Raw genomic sequence first — 26366 nt, 5'->3', positions numbered from 1 at the left:
AAAAATACACTTCAGCAGATACCTCATCCAGTACTACAGTGCCAAACAGTGATACTACAGGTTGTGGAGAGAGTAGTACTGTAGCAACACTGCTCGTAGGGACTGTCAGTGGGCCCGGAGGCAGAAAACGCATCGGTACTGTAGCAAGACTGTTCACAGAGGTTGACAGACGGGTCTATAGGGAGGAAAAAAAAAAGTAGAAGATAGAAAATAGGGTAGTTACTGGAGATGAAAAAAATAAGACATGCTGTAATATTGATAGAGGATGCTGTAATAATATTTTTGAGGATAAAAATTTAGGTAGCTACTGGAGATGACCTAACACTGTATCCGTGTGGTAGAGAACAGCATTGCGCATAAACTGCACTGCGTCTGTGGATAGCAGCGCTTTCACTATTCAAGCACATCCGGTTATCAAGAACAGGGCAGGAGAGAAGATGGAGGGGAGAGAGAGAGAGAGGAGGGCTGCCAAGAAGCAGTGACAGAAGGGACCTCACTGTGCTGGCCGGTGAGCCGCCGGAGAGCGAGGAAGCGAACTGACCTGGCCGGCGGCGGCGCGGCCTATTCAGGTTTCGATGTGCGACAGTTGCGAAAGGACGAAATCCTGGCCGTCTAAACGGGATGAACGGCTCAGATATTTCAGATAACAAGGGGAAGGCACAGCGCCGTTTGAGCAGTAGACCAGTAGTGCGGCGGCCGTTTGAACGGCCCTCCTATGCATGCTCTCTCCCGCCGCCGTAGCCGCCGTCCGCGCCGCGGCAGGCTCGCCGCCGGCGGTCCGCCGAGCGCACGCGCGGCTTCTCAAGGAGGGCCTCGTCCACAGCCCTCCTGCCCCGGTGCTCCTCGTCTCCGCCTACGCCAGGTCAGGCCTCCTCCCCGACGCCCACCGCCTGTTCGGCGATGCTCCCCGCCGAGACCTCCACCTCTACTCCGCCCTCCTTGCCGCCGTCTCCCACTCCGCCACCCCCGCGCTCGCGCTCCCGTTCTTCCGTCGCATGCTCTCCGCCGACGCTCTCCGCCCCGACCACTTCGTCCTCGCCTCCCTCGTCAGCGTCGCCGCCAGGCTGCGCAGCCTCCACATCGGCAGGCAGCTCCACGCCCACTTTGTCGCCTCCCCGTACAGCGGCGACGACGTCGTCAAGTCGTCGCTGATCGATATGTACTGTAAGTGCGGCGTCCCGGAGGATGCCCGGAAAGTGTTCGACAGTATCGCTGTGAAGAACAGCGTCGTGTGGACTGCTCTGATTTCGGGGTACGCGTCAAACGGACGCAGCGATGAGGCACTGGAGCTCTTCCGGAGCATGCCTGGACGTGGCCTGTTCGCATGGACTGCACTCATCTGTGGGTTTGTTAAGGCTGGACACAATGCTAGAGCAGTGGAGTTGTTTGTCGAGATGAGGCGGGATGATGTCAGGATCGATGACGCGTTCGTGTTGTCGACTGTCATTGGCGGGGCGGCAGACCTGGCTGCTCTTGCGTTGGGTAGACAGCTGCATGGTTTTGCAATGAGGCTCGGGTTCTTGTCCAGTATGATCATGGGGAATGCGCTGGTTGACATGTACTCCAAATGCAGTGACATACACTCTGCTAGGGAAGTATTTGAGGGGATTGCAATCCGTGACATCATCTCATGGACGACGATTGTTGTTGGAGAGGCACAACATGGTCGAGCTCAGGAGGTATTGGCTCTTTATGACAGAATGGTTCTTGCAGGAGTAAAGCCCAATGAGGTGACATTTGTTGGGTTGATCTATGCTTGTAGTCATGCTGGTCTTGTTCAGAAAGGGCGGCAACTGTTTGACTCAATGAAGCGGGAATATGGCATCAATCCTGGTCTGCAACACTATACTTGCTATCTGGACCTTCTTAGTCGCTCGGGCTATTTGTCAGAAGCTGAAGAACTCATCACTACAATGCCATACGAACCAGATGAAGCTACTTGGGGGGCCCTATTGAGCGCCTGTAAGAAACACAAAGATGCTGAAATGTGTCTCAGGGTTGCTGATAATTTGCTTGAGCTGAGACCAAAAGATCCTTCGACATATATCTTGTTATCCAACGTCTATGCATTGAATGGCAAGTGGGATTCTGTGTCCAAGGTAAGAATGCTCATGTCTGAGATGGAGATAAGAAAAGAGCCAGGGTATAGCAGGATTGAAGCTGGAAAGGAATCCCGTCTGTTTCATGCTGGGGAAGTACCACCTGATTTTAGAGAAGAAATTGTTAGCTTTGTTGAGGAATTGGTCTCAGAGATGCGCAAGAGGGGTTATGTCCCTGATACTAGTTCTGTGATGCATGACTTGGAGGAGCATGAAAAGGAGCAGCATCTGTTCTTGCACAGCGAGAGGCTGGCTGTAGCTTTTGGAATACTAAAGTCTCCTCCAGGTTCGGTGATCCGGGTGGTGAAGAATCTTCGGGTATGTGGGGACTGCCATACAGTAATGAAGCTAATTAGTGAAATTACGCAGAGGAAGATCATTTTGAGAGATGCTAGTCGTTTTCACCATTTTGAGGGTGGGAAGTGCTCTTGTAGTGAATTCTGGTAGCTGGTCTGCTGATGTTCAGTTGTGCTTCTAGTCCTCTTGGTAAGGTATAAGTTCTTTCCTTGCTTTGGGGATCTACTTCTTTGGCATGTCTGTAAGGAACAACAAAGATACGGAATACGTAATTTCACTCTTACAGAGCAAGCTTATCCTGTCGTGTGAGGAACTGACATTTTACTTTTTTAATTTTTTGTTTACTTCATGAAGAACCGACTTTTCAAAAAGATAAAACTGAAATAATCTTTCGCATCTATACAAAACAGAGAAGAGTGTAGAACATGTTCCATCTGGCTATTTAGAAACGCCAAAAACTTATTTTAGTTGACATGTACTTCACAGGACTTCCACAGCCAGTGAACCATGATGCACAGGTTAGTAATATTAAATGAATTTCTTTCCTTTTTCTTTATGTCCTCGGCTATAGTTAATTCTAGCAAACTACTTTAAGAAGGTAAGCATGCAAAGGTAAATTACAAGTATATAAATGCGGAAACATAAATAGGTAGAGAGAACAAACTCGGTACAAGATATTTTTATAACATAATATCGATGGCATACACGTCACCCTTAGTCCATGTTGAAAAGCCACTAGGCTCGGATGGCACCGGTCACAGCCCTTGAGCCACCTAGGTCTGAAGTAGGTTGAGCCATCAAACTATCAAAGCAAGGTTTCACCATAAGCCTCTCTTCCGGTCACTTGCTGTTGTCTTCACTTCGGAGTTTGAGCCGTCAAGGCAAAGGTCTCTGCGTTCCCGTACAAGCTTCTTGTCGCCGCTTCACATCAAATCGGAGGGTCAACAAGCTTGAGCCACCAAGGCTGAAGGTGTCAGCGAGTCACCAAGACTCCAAGGTACCAGCGTACTACTTAGTACAATATAGTAACACCTTGATCCCCTCAAACTTGGTACAATCACTCCTTTATCCCCTCTCTAGACAATAATACCTAGACACAACTTTCTCTATGCCTATTAACACTACTTCCTAATCTTGTGCTTAATTACTTTGAATGATCACTTTTAGCACTTTGATGGCTTGGATGTCTTCTCAAATGTCTATAAGCTTTTCTGGATTCCAGCACTCTTAAATGACTGAATGGATGGGTATTTATATTCTTAAACCCGCGCACTAGCAATTGCTTCAACGGTCATAAAAGATTGTGAACATCAAATGATTCAGCGTCAATAGCAGTACTAACACCGGACCATCCGATGTGTACAACAATAGCAACTAGCCGTTGGAACTCCACCCAAACTCATTTTTTTCCTTAACGCCGGATGTTCCGGTGTGTAGCTTCTCTGAACACCAGATCATCCGGTGTGTAGTCTACCCTCGCAGCCTACCGATGCCAGTTATCACTAGCCGTTAATCCTCCGGTGATTCCTCCGATGCTATTGCCAGACCATCCGGTCTGTGCAATTCTATCTCTATTGGACCCTTCTGGAAAATGCTCTGACGAAGCTTCCGGTCTGCACAACTTCATGATGATCAAAGCAAGTTCAAGTTGCATGATGCAAGATTGTTGAAGATTATTGACAAAGGGATAAGCATGATACAAGACACGCCCAAAGCAAAGAGTTCTTGTATAGGTTGATCCAAAGAGATAACGATGATGGAGAAAAGGGGGAGAATTGTCTCCATGACAATCACAACAAAAGAGGAACAAAGTGAAAGTAAGAATAAGGTATGACAAAGATGAGATCTTTCCTGTACAATTGATCTATCTTGAATTGGTATCAATGATTCATTTTCGTAAACACTTCAATTGATATTAATGGTTCATTTTCAATTAGTATTATCATTGATTTTCTTACAATTGGTATTATTGGTTGTTCTTACTATGCATACATTCAGTTTTTAGCCGCTTGTGCACTTTACATTTGATATCTTTTATATTTTGCTACTTGTTTTGGCTGTGTTATCATCAATCACAAAAAAGAGGAGATTGTAGCGAACATGACCCTTTTAGGACATGCATGCGATTTTAATGATTAATGATAATATAGTTAATGAGACTAACATGTTTGTAAAGTATGTGCCTTAGTAGGTTTCATAAATGCAATACATGAAAAAGTCATCGCAGTCGGGACAAAGATTGATTGAATTGAAGAAGTCTTAATAAAACTGTACACGCCAAATGGTCTGACGTTGAGATAATTGTACATACTAGAGTGTTTTCTTAGGTGTTTTGTACACGCCAAATGCTGCGGCGAAGCCTCTGGTGTGCACAACTTCATGCGCCTAACCATCCAGTGTGTGGAACACTTGAACTCCTTCTGGAATGCTTCGGTGTGCACAACTTCATATCGCCGGACTATTCGGCGTGTACAAAACACCCGGGAAAACATTCCGGCGTGTACAATTACCTCTACGTCGGACCATCCGGTGTGTACATTTTTCCTAGGACTTTTTCAATTCAATTAATCTTTGTCCCGGCTACGGTGGCTACTTCATTAGACCTACTAAGATATATACTTGACAAATTTGTTAGGTCTATTGAATATGTTGTTATTAATTACCAAAATCACATATATATATCCTAAAAGGATCATATTCGCTACATCGGTTCTGTTTTTGTCTTAGGAAACATAGAACAATGCAACCATGTGTGTCTCTCTTTTCTTGTGTACATGCACTACCTAACAAGTGAGAATAATATAAATAATGGAGCTACCCATGTGGTAAGAGTGGGGATGGAATTTTAGTACTACTGACACCATTAACATACTAGGATGATCTGTTTAACTCTATTTAATAATAAAAGCGTTGAAGAGCATGCACTTCAGTTATTTTCTCTTGTTTTCCTTTTATTTTCTAAGCACTGATGAGAGATGTCATGGTGGGCCGCACCTACGGCCGGCGTGCCAAGAAGCCTGCATCGGCTGGCTCAGCAAAGTAGGCCAGTTTAGTCCAGCTACTTGCAAGTTGCTTAGGGATTTAGTTAGTTAAATTGGTAAGTCAGTTGGTTAGTTGCTTTGAGATTTCCTTTGTTAAGATCAGTCTGTTAGGAGATCGGTTAGTGCCGCCCTTGCTCTATGAAAGGGATAGGCTTCAATGGATAAAGCAAGCAGAAATTATCCTAAATCTTCTCCCTGACTTGGTGGCGCGGTAGCCGATCATGGCTCCACAGCCGTGCCGGTGAGGTCTAGGGCCACGGCCTCCCATCATCCACAGCTATCCCATTCGATCTAATCCTCCCCCATGACACAGCCCATAACACGAGGGTTGCAAGAAAGATCATTACAGGGTAAATACTGCCGGGAGAATAGCCGGATGGTAGTGGCTATTTGGGAATGTATTGTGCCTGTCTTGGAAGTCCGGCTGATTGAATATTGATCTTAAGAAGAGTAGACAGGCATATAATTATACTAATTTAGAAAAATAATTAACATTCAAGTAGCTTTATTCCAAGTTCCTCTTAAATTTCTTTATCCTAGTTCTGTTCCTCTTCCTTGAAGCTACGCATTTATTTCACTTTTTGTATATGTTGTGCCTATGGCACATATGATCTTCAATGTTCCTACCATGGTTTCTGGAGCTGATAAGGTAAACAGACATGCTTTGTTTTTACATTACAGGATTTCTAACTTCATTGCTACATTATTTTTACATAATTTGATTACTCGGATATGTCGGTGCAGACACTTGAGGGATTAAATTCAAGAATACATGAAAATGGCATCAGAGCCTCTATTTTTTATCATTCTTTGGTGAAATGATGTAAATTGTAGTCTTAATCTGATCTGTTTGGCACTTGCAGTTTTAGACTTTAATCACATGGAATTGCTGGGTCTAACAGGATATGCATTCATTGAGTTGAATTTATCGCAGAACATTTTAAGGGTGCTGGCAGAGATTTCGCAATATTATTGATCAGCTAACAAGCGGTGCAAGACATGTGCTTCTCTACCAGTATGCCAATTGGTATCGTGCAACCTACATTATCATGTTTGCAAATGCACTTGCCACTCTATGCCTATGTTTGTGCAATGCTGTAAGTGTTGAGAGATGTAAGAAAGCACATACTCTACTTCATAAGAAGAGAGGAACACAGATATAGCACATAAGGGAAATATCTAGGCGCTGAATTATCGTTGATTTGTGATTTAAGTGACTAATAGCTCTTTACCGACAAATTAGCCTTTTCTCTTCAGTCCAGTGTCCTTTTGTTAAGCAGTTTTATTGATCAGAGGCAGGCTATGCCATGGCGCCTTGTCTTTTATCATAGTAAGCATTATCTCCAAACAGTTTCATATCACATTATTTTCTATAACCGAATCATGTGTCTTTTTTTTTCATGGCAGGCAGGCAGGCACACTTGCATGGGCAAAATTTGATCGCAGAAGAAATCTGATGCAAGTCATGGAGGTTGATTTTAAGAAACCGGTTGTGATTGCATAAGTTAACCCGGAATTGTATTTTCATTGGTCTTCACATGATATTTATCCAATACGGTACAACATGTTGATCCCATTTTTTTTTCCTAAATGGTAATAAATTGATGATTTGACATTAAAAAGATTGATCATTTGATTATGATGCCACTTATGTCATTGAAATGTGAGACTATTTGAGTCGATGACCGGCCAGAGTGGTAAATAAGCGAAGCCATTTCTTAGCGGTGGTAAAAAATCAATTGACACCTTATGATGTTATTTAGTCTTGAGAATGTTAGTTGCTCTGATTAAGAGTTCAGTTGCTCGACTAGACTGGGCATGTGTTTGCCGCTGTCGTTCCAGCCTCCGGGCATCCTGCGACGATCACATGAACCGGGAATCCTCGGTAAGCGGTTGTGCAGGTGGGTTGTGGCAATGGTGGTGAGTGATGACTGATGAGGTTGCATATCACGGGGGCAATTCTATTTTTTATTTCTACATATATTTCAAAACTGCTGCAGATTAACATCTGAACTTACAAAATTCACTAATATAAAAACTATTTTTTAATATCTAGAGTGTCTTTTCACATATGGCTAATATGAAAAATTGATTGAGCAGTTAACGGAGGTCCTCTGTGGTTTCAGTCTATTTGTAGAAATAAATTTTTACATACGGTTCCTTATATGAACCGTCTCTGAAAATAAGATATTATCATAGTCAATTATTTATATGAATCGTTTGTGAAAATTTTTAAAGACGAATTCTTATGTGAATCGCCTACAACAACCGCCTCTTGTGATGAATGATAATTTATTTTAAAAAATATATAAATTTTTCATATGAAATCGGATGATGACAAATTTTATATGAAAATTATAGCCTTGATGAGATCTATAACTTTGTAGTTAAAAACTTTTTTATTTAAAGTTATTTAGATATTCAAACAATCATTTAAAGTTTAAAATAGAAGATATCAAAATGATTTCATATGCTATTAGTATCACTAATAGTTTTATGGTTGGATGGTAAAGAGCCTTTGCGCGAGCTGAGAGGTTTCGGGTTTGAGTGTCAAGAACTCCATGCACGCGTATTTCACACGAAAAATCATGTAACTTGTAACTTGCGATATGTGGTCGCGGAAGATGCCTGGTTGGGCAAAAAAAAATCACTTTTTTTAGGTCAAAAAATGTAAATTCAGGGATAGATTACCACAAACTGTCTACTTAAGAAACCACCAGTAGAAATAGGAATTACCACAGACGGTTCCTTAAGTAAACCACCTGTGATAATCGGTTTTCACATGCGATCTTTTTTACGCCGGTGGAAATTGTCAATTTTCACAGGCCTTCGATCAGAGGTAAGTGGCTAAACGTCTCTGTAAATAAGTTACAACTCGCCTGTGAAAATAGTTTTTGTAGTAGTGATTAGGAATTTCTTAGAGCTTTTTAGAAAATCCCTCTCTTTTGAGAAACCATTGTGGATAAGGATGGCAATGGGTGTGCTCCCGTCGAGTTTGACCGCCCACACACGACCCGAAATCTAATTCTTTAAATCTAACCTGGCCCCCAAATCAATACCGGGCACAAAAATACCCTCGCCCTCGGCCCCAACGAGGACCCGAAACAGGCCCTCCTGCCCCGGTTCGAGTGCTGGGGAGGGCACTAGAGAGGGCTCACCGAGGAGGGCGGCACAAGCGCCAAGGAGGGCACTGGAGCTGGGGAGGAGGAGACTGGGATGGAAGCCTCTCCCGTCGCCGCTCCCGTCGCCGCCCGCGCCGGTGCCGACGCCGTCCCGTGCTGCCCGTGATTGCGCCCTCCCGCACCCACACGCACCGTTCACGGCTCCCAGCTGTGGTGTCGTGTACGCCCACCACCTGCGGGCAAGGTCGAGGTGGTGTGACCTCAGGAAGAAGCCGATGAGGGAGCCAGATGGGCCACCTGCTAGGCAGCAAACACGAAGGAGAGCGTGGCGATGTCAGGGAGGATGTTGTCATCCGTGACAGTGATGACGGTAGTGCGGATGAAGGGGTCAGGGAGGAAGTGGGAGTTGAGGGACGCGGAGGCAGCGCGGCAGAGCGTGACGTGGGCGAGAACCCACCGTGGAGGAGGCGGTCGGGGGTGAAGGGGTTGCACCAGAGCACGACCACGGTGAGGACCAGCGGGAGTGCAGCGTACGCGCCCGTGATTGCGCGGAGGAGCGGAAGATGACACTCCGAGTACTCTAATCCTTTATGACTCATTCACAGGCATCATCGACGTAGAAACCATCTTATAACGAACCACCTTCAGCGTATTCCTCGATACCTTCTCTAACTGGGTGTTTGGTGATAGCAAGAGTGACCACTTAACGTACTCAACAAGTTGTGAAGGAAATAGTATGAATATGTAAGGCTTGACAAGAATAACACTAATATGGCTCTCTTGCATAAATCAATATTTAAGTAAAAAATATTTGAAAATTAATAATAATTAAGTGAATAACAAACTACCTCAAGATTTTATCCATCTTGACTTAACCAACTAACCATCACCTCAACCAAAGTTTCATCCACTAAGGTTGAACCCTCAATCATAGTTTCCACCACTATAATTGCCATCCTCAACCTTGATTCTCACTATTACAGTTGACCCGACTAACCAAAACATCAAGTTATAATCATGGTAGGTTTTAGTGCCGCTTATGACCGTGAGCACGGCTGAATATTCAATTTTAATGTTCATTACCCATAAGACGTATCATCCTGTTTAGCCGAGCATCCGTTGGCCAACGGATAACACTTACACACTATCGAGGTGTGCACTAGGAATCCACTACAACCTTTACAATGTCCCCTCTCAGCACATGTCTACCCGCTGAGGTTTCACTGCCGCGTGATTCCACCTCAACAATGGAAGCCCCCTCTTGCGCCTTTCGAATTCCAAGTCATTATCCATTCACCGCTCTTCTACTTAGTCTATACTATGCTGAGAGTAAGCAAATTACTTGGCTAGGTCCGTCCCATATTAGGCTTGTGGTTGTACTATAAACACAGAAAGGTCACCCCACGAATCGGTTCTTAGATTTGAGCAAGACTACCACTTTTCCAACCATACATCTCATCATACCACCTGCTCAAATTCCTAAACCATGTTGCTAAAATATATTTATTCTATCATATTTATTCATTGTTGCATATAACCATTATCAAGTTCATTGAATAATTATCATGATTACCATCCCAAAACAAGGCTAAGCATCATCTGCCCATCCATAACCTAAAACTATACTATAGCGACAAGAATGATAAGGGAAAAACTAAGGTAAAACCTAACTCTTGGGATTCCCAATAATTTATTAGCATGCATGTTTATAAAACAAAATATTTATAAAACTGGGATGAAAAATGATCAAAAACACTGCTTGCCTTCACTGAACTCAGTTGGGTCTTCAAAATCTTAATCCTGCAGACCTTCTAGCTCCTCCTGAACGTTGGCGTCTACCCACAACATACGCAGAAAAACAACAACACATAAACATCAAGATCCAAAAAGAATCAAACATCACACAACAAACATCATCATCACAAGATTACACTATTCCGGACTATTCGGTGAAAGAACGGATTAGAACAGAACTACGGTTTATAAGTTATGATTTTCTAAAGATTAAAATAGGACTGAAAAGATTATCTACAAAAGAAATTATGTTGCTAGGAATTTTTAAGGATTTTTCCATAGTCATCTATGATTTTTTAGGATTTTTCTAGAATTTTCTAGCATTTATTAAAATTATAAAACTATTAAACAAAATCAAATAAACCTATTAAACATTTTCAAAAATTAATTATTATTATTATTAGGATTATTTTTATACTGAAAACTACTTATTGCGCAATATCCAACTATTATGATGTCATCAAAGCAATTAAAATAATTAAAAAAGAAAAACAACAATGACTGGGCAATACAAGCTAAGGTGGCTTGACACGTAAGCAAAAATGCTGATGTGACTGGATGAATTGGCTTGGTGACATGGCATCCAATTGATTGGGATTATGACTTGACACGTGGCACCTCATGATTGGCTACCGAAGGGGTATGAGGGGCTTCTAATCTTCGCTCTTGGTCTCGGATCGGACGGCTCACGTGTATTGGCTCCCATCTTCGGTTGAACAGAGGCGGCGACGACGGCTTCCGCGACGGCACAACACCAGAATCTTGCTACAACGACGCTCTGTTGACATATCTACTCCAACGAGCAGCAGAGCAGGGTCGGGGAAGCACGAGGAACTCACCTAGGACACGTATTGGCGCCGGCGAAACTCCATGGATGCGGGCGATGACACACGGTGGCAAACCTCCTCGGAGCTCGTCAGAACTCAGTCCTAGGCGATGATTGGCGGTCGGGATCGCGTTGGGAAGCTTGCTTGCACCCTTACGATGCTAGAGAACTCCTCGGTGGTGGCTTTCGGGCTACGGTGGTCGAGATCGATGGCGGCAGCGTCCTCTTCTGATGTAACGGCAAAATCGTGGCTTTAGACCGGAGGCTTGGTTTGGGATGCTTGGGGGGGGGGGGTCTAAGGTGCTATTTAGACCCGGAGGAGATAGAGTACGAGGGCAGCTTGGCTTCGATTTGAACGGTGGCGGCATCTACTCGGACTCCAATTTGAGCTTGGTTCCGATTGGAGATAGGGCATACTCATCCAAGACTTTTGCTTATCTTTGAGCTAGCAAGCTTCTAGAAGCTCCTCTCCATTTTATGCACGTCAGGTTTCATCCTTGGCTCGTGGTCGGCTCGGTCTTCTCGGTGGTGCAGCGCGGTGGCGGGAGAGAGAGAGAGAGAGAGAGAGAGAGAGAGAGAGAGAGAGAGAGAGAGAGAGAGAGAGGCTGGAGGTAGGGGATGAGCTCGGCGTGTCGGGCAAGAGAAGTGGGCTGCAGCCTAGAGAAAGAGAGAGGAGGGGAAAGATGGTGGCGGGCTGGGCTGAAACCAAGAGAGGGAGAGAAGGGGGATGGGCTTAGCTCAAAAGCTTTTCTATTTCTTCTCTAATTCTCTCATGTATATACACTTGTATAATTATACATACAACATATACAATACCTATACAAATACATTGGCTCACATAATCAAGCAATTAAAAATATATGGATATACATACATATATATATATATCTTTGAAAAAGCTTTTGATTTCTGTGGTTTTAAGAACTTGGGCTGTTACAAAACCTACCCCCTTCTTGTTCCCAGGTTGATCTGCGAATAGGTGAGGGAACTCTACCTTTAGCTCTTCTTCTTGTTCCCAGGTTGCCTCATCTTCAATGTGGTGGCTCCACTGTACTTTGCTCATACGTATGACCTTTCTCCGAGTCACACGCTCCGTTGTTTCCAGAATCTTAACAAGGTATTCTGAATATGTCAAGTCCTCTTGTGGTTCCACTTCTTCCAAAGGTAATTGTTCCTCTGGCACTCACAAACACTTCTTCAACTGTGATATGTGAAACACATTATGCACATCTGCTAGATTGGACGGCAATTCCAACTGGTAGGCCACTTCTCCACGTCCGGCACTTACTCTGAACGGTTCAATGTACCTAGGTGCCAACTTTCCTCTAACCTTGAAGCGACGAAGTCCTCTTAGAGGCGAGACCTTGAGATACACATAATCTCCAACCTTGAAGGTTAACTCTCGGCGTTGATTATCTGCATAACTCTTCTATCTGGATTGGGTTGTCTTTAACTTTTCTTGTATTGCCTTGACTTGTTCCTCGACTTCCTTGAGTATTTTTAGTCCAAACACTTGACCTTCTCCAGTTTCACTCCATTGTAGAGGCGTTCTACACTTCCTTCCATATAATGCCTCGAACGGGGTCATCTGTAAACTGGACTGATAACTATCGTTATACGAAAACTCTGCATATGACAAGTTCTTATCCCAACTATTGCGATTCTAAAGAGCACACGCTCCCAACATATCCTCAAGTATCTGATTTATTCTTTTTGTTTGTCCATCTGTTTGTGGGTGATATGCCGAGTTGAAACTCAACTTTGTGTCCAACGATTAATGAAGTTTCTGCCAAAACCTTGAGGTAAACTGGGTCCCTCGATTTGATACTATTCTCTTCGGAACTCCATGTAAACACACAATCCTAGATATATATATAACTCTGCCAACTTATCTCCTTTATAGGTTGTTTTAACCTTCGTGAGGCGATCCATAATGACCCATATTGAATCATAGCATGATTGGGTACGAAGTAATCCAACTATGAAATCCATCCCAATTTCTTCTCATTTCCATTCTAGTATCTTCAATGGCTGTAGTAATCCTGCTAGTTTCTGAAGTTCTGCTTTCACACCCTGACATACATCACATAGTGCCACAAACTCGACTATTTCTCGCTTTATACCAGGCCACCAATAATGATTCGTCAAATCCTAATACATCTTGCTACTATCTAGGTAAATAGAGTAAGCTGACTCATGAGCTTCTCTTAAGATTATCCGCTTAAGCTCTTTCTAGTCTGGTACATAGATGCGCTTGCCAAACCAGACTATGCCTCTCTCATCTTTTGAGAACTTTGGGGCTTTGCCAGCTTCGATATTCGCTTTAATCCCTTTGATATTTTCATCTTCCATCTGTCCTTTTCGGATGTCCTCATCCAAAGTAGGTTCCACTTCCATGGTTACTGCCTCAAAATCCCAGAACAAAACCTAGGTTAAGTCATCGGAATTCTTCACATAAAGTCAGTTGAGCTTCTTGCAACATAGCCATAGTACTGTATTATTTACGACTTAATGTGTCCGTAACCATGTTTGCTTTTCTCAGGTGAATGGATTCCTACATCATAATCCTTGATCAATTCTAGCCATCTTCGTTGCCTCAAGTTAATATCCGTCTGGGTGAATATATACTTCAAACTCTTATGATCCGTGTATATTTCACATCTTTTCCCAAGAAGATAATGCCTCCATATCTTCAATGCATGTATCACTGTTGCTAACTCCAGGTCATGAGGTGGATAATTCTTCTCATGAGTCCTCAACTATCTCGAGGTGTACGCTACTACTTGTCTTTCTTGCATCAAAACACATCCAAGACCTTGTCGAGATGCGTCGCAGTATATATCGAAATTCTTTTGGATATCCGGCAACACTAGCATTGGGGCTGTAGTTAACTTTTTCTTAAGCTCATTGAAACTCACTTCACAATCGCTTGTCCATTCATACCTCTTTTCTTTTTTTAGCAACTCTGTAAGTGGCTTAGCTATCTTCGAGAATCCTTCTATGAAATAACGGTAATAGCCTGCTAGACTAAGAAAACTTCTCACTTCTGTAACGCTGGTATGTGATTTTCAATTCAACACATCTTTCGTCAAGGTAGAGTTCGTGGCAGACACACCGTCAGCAGAGCAATGCAAGTTGAACCATCTTGCATAAATAAGCATTTAAGTAAAAAAATATTTGAAAAGCAATACTAATTAAGTGAATAACAAACCACCTCAAGATTCCATCTATCTTGACCCAACCAACTAACCATCACCTCAACCAAAGTTCCATCTACTAAGGTTGAACCCTTAATTATAGTTCCCACCACTATGATTGACCATCCTCAACCATGATTCCCACCATCACAGTTGACCCGACTAACCAAAATATCAAGTTATAATCATAGTAGGTTTTCAGTGCTGCCTATAATCGTGAGCGCAGCTGAATATTCAGTTTTAACTCTGCAGAGGTTGTACTTTACCCATAAGACGCATCATCCCATTTTGCCGAGCATCCTTTGACCGATGGATAACTCTTACACACTACCAAGGTATGTGCTAGGAATCCACCATAAAGCCTTTACAATGCCCCTCTCAGCACATGTCTACTCGCTAAGATTTCACTGCCGTGTGATTCCACCTCTACAACGGAAGCCCCCTCTTGAGCCTTTCGGATCCCAAGACATCATCGTTTCACAGCTCTTCTGCTTGGTCTACACTATGCTGAGAGTAAGCAAATTACTTAGCTTGGCCCGTCCCATACCAGACTTGTGGTTGTACTTTAAACACATAAAGGTCACCCTATGAACCGATCCTTAGATTTGAGCAAGACTACCACTTTCCCAACCATACATCTCATCATACCACCTACTCAAATCCTTATACCATATTGCTAAAAAAAATTATTCCATCATATTTTATCATTGTTGCATAGGACCATTATCAAGTTCGTGAAACAATTATCATAATTACCATCCCAAAGCAAGGCTAAGCATCATCTACCCATCCATAATCCAAAATCATACAATGACGACAAGAATGATAAGGGAAACACTAGAGTAAAACCTAACTCTTAGGGTTCTCAACAATTTATTAGCATGCATGTTTATAAAATAAAATATTTGAAAAACTGGGATAAAAATGATCAAGAACACAACTTGCCTTCACTGAACTTAGTTGGGTCTTCAAAATCCTGATACTGTAGACCTTCTAGTTCCTCCGTAACGTTGGCGTCTACTTGCAACATATGCAGAAAAACAAGAACACATAAACATCAAGATCCAAAAAGAACCAAACATTACACAACAAACATCATCATCACAAGATTACATTATTCCAGACTATTAAAAAAAGGATCAGAACAAAGCTACGATTTACAAGTTGTGATTTTTTTTAAGATTAAAACAGGACTGAAAAGATTATCTACAAAAGAAATTATGTTGCTAGGAGTATTCTAGAATTTTTTTCAAAGTCATTTATGATTTTCTGGGATTTTTTTGAATTTTTCTAGCATTTATTTAAATTATAAACTATTAAATAGAATTAAATAAACCTATATTTTTTTTCATAAATTAATTTCCTATTTATTATTATTTTTCAAGATTATTTTTATACTAAAAACTATTTATTGTGTAATATTCAACTATTATGATGTCATCAAAGCAATTAAAACAATCCAGAAAGAAAAATAACACTGATTGGGCACTACAAGGTAAGGTGGCTTGACATGTAAGCAAAAACGTTGACGTGGTTGGATGACTTGGCTCGGTGATGTGGCGTATGGCTGGTTGGGATTATGACTTGACACGTGGCACTTCATGATTGGCTACCGAAGGGATATGAGGGGCTTCTAATCTCGGCTTTTAGTCTTGGATCGAACGACTCATGTGCACTAGCTCTCATCTCTAGCTGAACAGAGGCGGTGACAACAGCTTCCGCGACGGCGCAACGCTGAAATCTCATCAACAACGCTCCGGTGACTTATCTACTCCGGCGAGCGGTGGAACAGGGTCGGGAAAGCACGGGGAACTCACCTAGGGCATGTATCGGTGTCGGCGAAGCTCCAGGGATGCGGGTGACGATTGGTGTCTGGGATCGCGTCGGGAAGCTTGCTTGCGCCCTTGCGATGCTAGAGAACTCCTTGGTGGCGGCTTTCGGGCTACGGTGGTCGAGATAGACGGCGGCGGCTTCCTCTTTCGATGCGGCGGCAAAATCATGGCTCTAGACTGAAGGCTTGGTTTGGGATGCTCTACGGGAGGGGTCTAACGTGCTATTTATACCTGGAGGAGATAGAGTTCGAGAGCGGCTCGACTTCGATTTGAAAGGCGGCGGTGGCATCTACTCAGACTCCAATTTGAGCTTGGTTCCGATTGGAGATAGGGTGTACTCATCCGGGACTTTTGCTTATCCGTGAGCTAGCAAGCTTCTAGAATCTCCTCTCTGTCATATGCACGTCGGGTTCATCCTTGGCTCATGGCTGGCTCGATCTTCTCGGTGTTGCAACACGGCGGCGGGAGAGAGCGGGAGAGAGAGAGGCTGGAGGTAGGGGATGAGCTCGACGGGCCGGGCAAAAGAAGTGGGCTGCAACCCAAAGAAAGAGAGGGGAGGGGAAAGATGGTGGCAGGCTGGATTGAAACCGAGAGGGGGAGAGAAGGGAGATGGGCTTAGCTTCTATTTCTTCTCTAATTTTCTCGTGTATATGCACTTGTATAATTATACATACAGCATATATACTACCTATACAAATATATTAGCTCACATAATCGAGCAATCAAATAGACAATAAAAAATATATGCATATAAATATATATATATATATATAAATTTTTATTTTTCTTTGAAAAAGTTTTTTATTTCTATGGTTTTAAGAACTTGGGTTATTACAGGTGGTCCAGCCAGCGTCATGAGGACGAGGACGAGATGGAGACGGTGATGCGAGCGTGGTAGCATGGATGGTGACGCGGCGGTGAGACCTGCTCGATGCTTCAACCAAATGAGTTGGGTGTGGAGAATAAGGCGCCACATGAGTGGATAAGGCATGCTAGAATTTTGTGGTTTTGGGTGTCTCAAAGATGGAAAATCAGATCTAAATTCAAACCCGGTTTGGATCGGGATCCTAACCCGACGGCCCTGTAGAGCTATTTTTTTACCCAAATTTAACCTACGGAGATCCAACCTGACAAGACCAACTACCATCTCTAATTGTGGATTCTCCCTTATTGGAGAGTATATCCTGATAGCTGCCTGGACAATAGAGAAATTCTCAGCCGTGCTTGACTTGTTTAATGTCTATCGATTAAGATTATATTTACGACCGTTTGTTCATGACCACGCGCAAGCTAAAAGAAGGAAGATTTTTGCGCGGCAACTGATCAGTATGTTTTCACCGAATCTGTGTTCAGCTCGAATACTGGCATGCGGCCTCGGAACGGACAGAGCAGTCTCCCTCGCCGCCGTCCACCGGTTTAAAATTCCGAGGGAGAAGACAAAGAAGTCCCTCCCGCCCGTTGCCGTCCGCACAATTCCATACTGCCGGGCCCACGCCCACATGTCTGGTCGGCCCCACAAGTGGGTGAGGATCGCTGGCCAACAACGCGTTGGAGGAGGCGACGTGCCCCTGTGATGCTGACTGACAGTGGCGTGCAGACCTGAGCGGAAAAGGACACGGGAGATCACGCCACGCGTTGCCTTCGCTCGAGGTCTTGCGCTTCGCGACGGTTGATTTTCTACTTGAGGAGCGTGGCTGTGATTCGTTTCGTGGTAATAGAGATAATATAATAGTAGATTGAATGAATTCTGGTTTTTTTTAGTGTACTCATGTTAATTTATATAAAATGAAGAGATAAGTTTATGTTTCTCTGGGAGACATCTATTTTAAATAGGTGTTCTTTGGAGAGATATCTCTTCCCCACAGGTATTTTTAAGGAGATATCTTTTTTAAATAGGTGTCTAATTGATCATTAAGATTTGTGTTATAATACTCCCTCTCCACCAATTTGTTCATCTATATATAACACAATAAATCTCCTCTAAAACTCTATAGAAAAAATATGAGAAGAAATAATCATAATATGCTATCGAATACTCTTTAAAAACTAAGTTGAAAAAATTAGAAGAAAATGATATGACATATTTGCTTTATTACTTTATCTATAATATTTATCACATGATATTATTTATGAAGTGTATATCTCCATATTTTTTATGTAATTCATGAGGATAAAATCATTTTAGGCAATATGATATGTGATATTTTACTTTATATAATATGCATGTATTTGAGTGATACAAGCATCATTATCTTTATAGATAATGGTTGATGATTCTAAGGAATCAATATCATATAATTCTTTTATATAATTAATCATTCTGTGAAACTATACACATTTATGTGATGCTTTATATAATTGTAATTATTTCAGAATGATTAGTGGAAGTAGCAAGAGAATCCGATTTTGATGGCTTCTATTAGAAGACTTTTTTACCATATAAGAATACAAAATATATCTGTAATTTGGTATTATGAGGATCAAATAAATAGCCAGTATATGTATATTCAACTATAGTCGTATCTTTGTTTTTCTGATAGAATAAATCAAGATTCTTTGTATTTTGAAAATATCTAAGGATATTCTTTCCTCACGCCCAATGGTGTCGGTTGGAATTGCGCTATATTAAATTAGCAAGTTATCCGCAAATGCAATATCAGACTTGTTATAATTTGCAAGACATATTAGCGCTCCGAAGATATGAGATATGGAACTTTAGATCCAAATATTTCTTTACCATTATCTCGATGTTTGAATATATTTTTATCCATATCAAGGGATTGAACAGCCATAGGTATTTATATTATATATCCATATTGAATTTCTTTAATATCTTTTGAATATATGCAGTCTAGTATATAAGTATTTCTGAGGTAATATATTTAAGTGGTAGACTTAAGCAAAATTTGATTTTGTCCAAATTATTCATCTTAAATTCCGTCTTAAGATAATTGCGTGCTTCTTATGTGTTTCTGATTATATTGAGATCATCTATATACACTGAGATGATACAAAATCCTTTTGAGGATTTTTTTATAAGCACATATGAGTAATTATCATTATTTGAGTAACTCTCCTGTAGAATAAACTTATTCGATTGACTTGTACCATATTTTATTCGTTTGTTTTAAGTCATAGAGTGACTTTACATAATATATGTTACGATTTATTTTCAGATTCGTGCTGATAACGTGCTACGGTATATTATAATAGAGACAATAGAACACTAAGTAGAATGAACTCTTGCTATCCCTTTTATTGCACTCATGTTGATTTATACATAATGAAAGGACAAGTTCATGTTCCTTGGATGAGATATCCCTCTCCAATAAATACCTAATTGATCATTAAAATTTGTGTCCTAACAATTTGAGCTGAGTAAATTGCTCGAAAGTTTCAAAAAATGCATTGAGATTTTCTCTATTTGCTCATGAGGATAAAACAAAACAACCACCCATAACCGCAACACGATTAGGACCAACAATGGGACGAGTTGAGTCCCCGCGGATTTTAGACCCGCCCTCGCTCCTGCTGCACGGCCACCGTTGTCGCACCCGCCCGCCGAGCCATCGCTCACCCGTAACACCACCGCCCGCACCGTCTCGGCACCGGCACTCAGATAGTCAGATCCCACCCGCGGGGTCCTCACCGGATTCGAGACTGGAGATGAATTCTCACCCGTTAACAATTTTGAAGTCAAGTTAGGTTTTACATGTCGGAGCCGGTGCCGAGTCTGCCAACCGCGCAGTTGCGCCTACCCACTCCTCTCCTCTTCTAGCCGTTTCTAGTTCCACTCCTGTCCTCTCCGTCGCCGCGCCCGAACGCCTCCGGTAGTGGCGGTTTCCGTGTAAAGGCGAGCCCTTTGGCTTCGGCGGGAGGGAGGGGACGGGCGATGGTGGGCGGGGGCGGCGACGGGGAGGAGGCGGCGCTGGAGTTCACGCCGACGTGGATCGTGGCGGCGGTATGCTCGGTCATCGTGCTCCTCTCGCTCGTCGCCGAGCGGTGCCTCCATTACCTCGGCAAGGTGCGTAGGCACACGTCCCTGCTTGGAGCCGTTCCATTTCCATGCGGTTTTGCGCTGCCTCTGACGCTGACCTGAGAGAGCTGTGGTGTTCTTGGCAGACGCTCAAGAAGAAGGATCAGAAACCGCTCTTTGAGGCGCTCCTCAAGGTGAAAGAAGGTACTCGTGCCACATGTCCCCGTTTCTTCTTCTTTGTCCGCTAGCTCTTCTCTCTTTTGAAATGGCCGGCATTATGGTGTGGTTACCACTTACCAAGAAGCAGAGGATTCGGTGTTCTTTTTGGTTCACAGATAATTGCGATTTGAGCCCAATGTCGATTGCTTCAGAAAAACGCGTTCTTTGTCTGTTCCCAGTTTACCTGGAACTAGGATGATTGACTAGTTGGGCGTGGTGGTGAAATTTCTCGACGAGATGGGCTCTCTAGTGCAAAATACACCTTGAATTATTTGATTCCGCTGCAAAAGAAGAATCTTTTTGCAGTTTTGCGATGACCCAGTGGGATTGATGCGAAATATTATGCTTCATGGCCTTTTCTCCTGCCTTGGTCCCTTTGCAGTTTTGCAATTACTGGAGAAGATAATTGATCTCTTTGTCTTGGTGTAATGCAGAGCTGATGCTGCTCGGGTTCATCTCCCTGCTGCTGACGGTGTTCCAGGGGATAATCCAGAGGACATGCATTCCTTCCGGCTGGACAAACCACATGCTGCCATGCCAGAGGCTGGATGAGAAGGCTAGTGAGGTGGGCGCCACAAAAGAGCATTTTGTTGCTGCCGAGGTCCTTGGACGGATCGGGAGGCGGCTGCTCAGCGAGGGCGGGGCTGCCGCTGAGCACTGTCAGAAGAAGGTGAGTGGATCATGCAGTGTGGAACAGCGATCGTTGTTCAAAAAAATTCTTTTGTTTTTGTGCGAGCTATGGTTTTCGATGAAAGCTAGTTAGGTATGATTGGACTTGTGAACTTGCGGGCACTCAATAAATTTGTAGGGCTTCCATCGCTAGTGTGCCACATGTTAGTTAGACCAAGTGGATAGGGACTCCGTTAATTGTTCCAATGATTTTGTTTCAATCTTAAGAAGTCATGAAGCCATGTTCTTTTTCTATATTTGCACTGACTAATGACTTCCAAGTGGGAGTAGTAGAAATCTTGGAGTGGAAATAATGATTACTTTACATTTGACAACTAGGGAGCACCATTGACAGACAAGGATAGCTGACCCTGTTGAATGGGGAATATTCTTAGTTAAGTCAAAGTGATGATTACAATACTTCTTTTTTATTTTTTTTGGATTACAATACTTAAGAAGATCAGTTGGGCACATAGCTTACGCTGTCACTCCTAAGTCCTAGGTTGAGAGCAATCTTCCCACAGCTGGTTTGTTTCTATGTACAATTCTACCTGAAATCATTTCTCTTTGAAGCAACAAACGATGCTGATAAGGAGATTATGTGTAACACCCGGGGACCACCACAAGCCTGGAGTGCTACAAAACTAACCTTCAAGCTCGCTGAACCTTAAAAAAATTCGGCAGCACCTCCCTTGCAACTAGAGATTTAACTAACTCATCCACACACAGAGAGAAATATATATATCATCATACTAACATAATTAAATATCCTAGGAAATGAGGAACGTGCCTCGATCATACACAAGTACCATGACGGGTCACTCATACAACAAAAGCGTCTAAAGTTCGCCAAAAAGACATCACGACGGATAAACCAAAAGGATGGAGGTATGCTCGCAAACACTTCAAAGCATACCTGGAAAGATAGTAAGAGTGAGATTCAAAAATCTCAGCAAGTGAATTACTTTAACAAGCTATTTAGCTATAATTGATTAAACATTCATCCTTAACATAGATAATAAGCTGAACAGATTAACAACATATGAAAACATAATTAATCCTAGCAATACAACAACAACCACATGCTATCATCCGCTAGCTATAATTCACCATAGCAATATCATCCCAAAATGGTATTAACGACTTCCTTGCAATACAAAGAGATAGCGAAACAGAATCGTCTCGACGAGATCTACGCATCTACGGTCTCCGATCGTCCATCCGAGCAACAGATCAAAAAGTCAAAATCTGCATTCCTCATGGGTCCCACGGTCAACATCTGAATTTTGCACATTTCCGGGTATTACATTATGCAATCTTGATGTTTCACTTTTATGATTTAATGGTATATATGAACTGTTGTGTTTGTTTTAACAGGGAAAAGTTCCACTGCTGTCCCTTGAAGCCATACATCAGTTGCACATTTTCATATTTGTTCTGGCTATCACACATGTTATTTTCAGCGTTACAACTATGATTTTGGGAGGTGCAAAGGTATGCAACTTATGACATGCCTTGCAGTTAAGCCGCATAACTCTTTTTGCTTATGCTAGCTGTTTCTCACTGTATTTTATTACTCAGATACACCAATGTAAACAGTGGGAGGATAAAATTCAGAAAGAGGCTCCAGGAAATGGTATCAGAACCTACCTTTTTTCTCATGTTTTAGTGCAACGATACATTTGGAGTTTGAATCACTATTTTATTAGTCAATAAACCTAGTGAAAAAAGCTGCTTTGTTTGTGACCTGTTTATATTCCTCTCAAAAGAATACCCTGTTTATTTGTGATAGGATGATAAAATCCTTTGAAATTGCAGGGCCTAAGAAGGTGACCCATCTGCATCAACTTGAATTTATCAGGAAACGTTTTAAGGGTATTGGCAAAGATTCTATAATATTGAGTTGGCTGGTAAGGAATGCGTGCTCTTCTATCAGAGATTTTTTTATATGGTGCAAAAATGCATGTATTTGTCAAGATGGCATACACAGTGTTTTATATGCGCTTGTGTCAATTGCTTTATTACGATGTATCTTGGGTTAATACTGAAAGTAATCACTAAATATTTATGAACTAATCTTCACAAAAGTAGGTACTTGTTAACTAATTAGCCTTTTTTCCATTCAGCATTCTTTTGGTAAGCAATTTTATGGATCAGTATCTAAGTCAGACTACACCACGATGCGCCTTGGTTTTATCATGGTAAGCATCAGCTGATGATAAACTAATGATGTGTTCTTTCCTTGTCTGTAAACATTAGATTTTTTTTGGATTGCAGACTCACTGCCCTGGAAACCCAAAATTTGATTTCCATAGATACATGGTGAGGGTTTTAGAGGCTGATTTTCGGAAAGTAGTTGGCATAAGGTAATTCAAAGAGTGGTATGCATGTTTATATATATTTTTAAATAATCGAAGCAAATTACATCGCAAATAAACTTGTTCACACTGTTTATGTCCCGTTTTAGCTGGTACTTGTGGATCTTCGTGGTGATATTTCTTTTGCTGAATGTTAACGGTAAGGCTTGGTTTGTAAAAGGCAACTTTATGGTTTCTATTTTCCTGTACAATGTTGTTATGGGATCAGTTTATCCCTTTCAACAGGCAGCTAGGTCCTGTGTTGATATTTCAGTATTTATGCTTCTCAAAACTAGTTAAACCTCGTTTCTTAATCTGCAGGTTGGCACGCATACTTTTGGATTGCCTTCCTTCCACTTCTTGTAAGTACATATATAATGTGTTGTTTTAAAGTGCCGACCCAGTTTTCTCTAAATTCTGAAGGTCACTGGAAAGGACCAATGACACTTGCATTGTAGATGTCACGAATCACATAACGGCATGCTGTTCGTTTTGAAACTTTTTAGATTGATTTTCAATGGGAACTAAACCTGGTACCTTTTTTATTCACAAACTTTCTCCAAAGCATTATGGACAGCAGCTAGTAAGATTATAGAACATGCCTTATGCATAATCTGAACAAATTGTGCCCTGGATTTGTTCTCACCACTGCGCATGTATTTGAATTAGATGCTTACTGCACACTTATTTACTTCTTGCAGCTTCTGTTAGCTATTGGCACTAAGCTGGAGCACATCATAGCTCAGTTAGCCCAAGATGTAGCTGAGAAGCACACGGCGATTGAGGGTGATTTGGTTGTAAAACCATCAGATGACCACTTCTGGTTCCGGCGGCCAAGGATTGTCCTTTACCTAATCCACTTCATTCTCTTCCAGAATGCATTTGAGATCGCATTCTTCTTCTGGATACTGGTACGCATTGCGACTCATCATTTGTGTAGTGTACTCGGATAAAATGGCTGATCACAAGTTCACAGCATTGTTTACCCACTTCCCTTTTTCTAGACAACTTACGGATTCAACTCCTGCATCATGGGGCAAGTCCATTTTATCGTGCCGAGGCTTGTTATCGGGTATTATTCATGCCTCCAGTTTTATCATCCCATACAAAAAAGGCAAGCACAATGTGTTGTTTAACTCCTGCATCCATCTTTCTGTTTGCAGGGTCATCATCCAACTTCTCTGCAGTTACAGCACCCTGCCTCTGTATGCAATCGTAACCCAGGTGCGTCGCTATTTTGATGTTGTTTGTCGATATAGTTGTTTCCTCGAAACTCCTATTTCAATGTTTAAATGCTTTGCTCTCTTGCGCTCAAAGATGGGGACCTGCTACAAGAAGGAGATCTTCAACGAGCATGTGCAGCAAGGTGTCCTGGGTTGGGCGCAGAAGGTTAAGATGAAGGGTTTGAAGGGGGCTGCGAGCATTGCCGAATCAACGAACAACGCCGATTCGGCAGGACCTTCTGTTAATATTGAAATGGCGAAAGCCGGGGAGGACAATGAGGATGTTGGAAACACAAGAGTGATAGGACAGTAGTGCGAGTGCGTGTACCTTGTTTTCATGATGTAGCATGTTCATATGCCATCATTTTTGCAGATAGCTGTACTCGCAGCAGCCGTAATATAGTTCCTTAGTTCGCCTTAATATCTTGAATTCATAGAACTAAGAGCCATGCAATGGCGAGAAGGCCGCTTGTAAATTAGAGGTGTTTCTGGAAAGTGGGGATGCTTGATGGAGGAAAGGAGTGGTCAACTCGCCAGCCAGGCGGCATTGCATTTGCACGCCGGCAATCGAAACACAAATGTCATTCTAGGTTGCAAACTTCGCTTTTTTTTTATCGGAAACATCGATGGAACAACATATTGATTTTATTGCCCTATTAGAGACAGGAAGAATTTCTTTTAGTGATGCAGAACTTAATCATATATGTGGCTGAAGACATTTCCTATGGAGTTGGACCCAACACTATGTTCGCTGTGGTGGTATTCTTTTAGGTATGAACTTAGAAGTATTTGATATTGGGAACATTTCTTAGGGGGACTTCTTTACAATTCAAGATTAAGAATAAGGATGATAGATTCGAATGAATTTTGGTAGCGGACCAGGACAACGAGAATTTAAATAGAGCTTTTTAATCGAATTAGTCCATGCTTGCATAATGGAATCTGTACCAATTATGATCGGAGCGGATTATAATATTATAAGAAGCCTAATGAAAAGAATAATGGTAAATATGATGACATATGGACCTTTGTATTCAATGATGTAATTCATAGTTGGATCTAACAAAACTTGAGTTATCAGGACGTAAGTATACACGGGCAAATTCACTCCGACTCTAACTTACAAAAAGTTAGATAGAATACTTGTTAGTATAGACTGGAAACTTAAATACCCTCGTGCCATGGTCGAAACTCTCTCTTATAAGGTTTTTGATCACATGTCTCTTCTTTTAGATTATGGGAATGCTACTCGTGTAGTTAACCAACCGTTGTTCAAGTTTGAATTAGGTTGGTTAACCAGAGAAGGTTTCTTTGAATTTGTAGCATATGTGTGGCACAAAGAATGGAAAGGAAATACACCACTCAAAAGATGGCATAATAAGATTAGAAGGATTCGCCAATATTTGAAGGGTTAGGCTAAAAATTCAATTGGCAAGTATAAGAAAGAAAATAAAGAACTCCTTAACAAGATTGGGAAAGTAGATAAGAAAGCAGAGTTTGTACTATTAGAACCACATGAGGTTAATCTTAAAGATTGTCTTAATGAGGTTGCTTCGTTTGTTAAGAAAGGAAGAAATCAAATGGTACCGACGTGGGAAAATAACAGATTTATTGTAAGGTGATTGTAACACAAAGTATTTTTAGCTAGTAGCGAATGGTAAATATAGCAAATCACATATTTTTCATTTAGAACATGTAACACAACTAATTAGGG

At 42.0% G+C, this 26366-nt stretch overlaps 2 protein-coding genes across 3 annotated transcripts; both read left to right on the top strand.

Annotated features, from left to right (window-relative positions):
• Positions 1–385: 385 nt before the first annotated feature.
• Positions 386–7076, top strand: LOC133885272 (pentatricopeptide repeat-containing protein At4g14050, mitochondrial-like). Of its 2 annotated transcripts, XR_009903209.1 has the most exons (3): positions 386–2590; positions 2883–2914; positions 6845–7076. XR_009903209.1 is itself a non-coding variant. In XM_062324959.1 (2 exons), exon 1 carries the CDS (start codon positions 720–722, stop codon positions 2544–2546), a length of 1827 nt encoding a protein of 608 aa, XP_062180943.1. In that variant the 5' UTR covers positions 386–719; the 3' UTR covers positions 2547–2590; positions 6845–7076. The 2 variants fall into 2 exon arrangements, 1 of the variants encoding a protein (XP_062180943.1); XM_062324959.1 differs by lacking the exon at positions 2883–2914.
• Positions 7077–19837: 12761 nt separating this feature from the next.
• Positions 19838–25300, top strand: LOC133884456 (MLO-like protein 1). The gene is made up of 14 exons (XM_062323880.1): positions 19838–20232; positions 20331–20388; positions 20838–21073; positions 22450–22566; positions 22654–22708; positions 22891–22982; positions 23199–23273; positions 23350–23438; positions 23540–23589; positions 23751–23791; positions 24131–24340; positions 24434–24501; positions 24593–24653; positions 24747–25300. Exons 1-14 carry the CDS (start codon positions 20101–20103, stop codon positions 24963–24965), a joined length of 1503 nt encoding a protein of 500 aa, XP_062179864.1. The 5' UTR covers positions 19838–20100; the 3' UTR covers positions 24966–25300.
• Positions 25301–26366: the final 1066 nt, after the last annotated feature.

The sequence above is a fragment of the Phragmites australis genome, chromosome 11, assembly GCF_958298935.1.
Source record: "Phragmites australis chromosome 11, lpPhrAust1.1, whole genome shotgun sequence".
In the NCBI taxonomy this organism is placed as follows: domain Eukaryota; kingdom Viridiplantae; phylum Streptophyta; class Magnoliopsida; order Poales; family Poaceae; genus Phragmites; species Phragmites australis.
The sequence above is the reverse complement of the archived record's forward strand: the minus strand, read 5'-3'. Positions and strand labels throughout refer to the sequence as shown.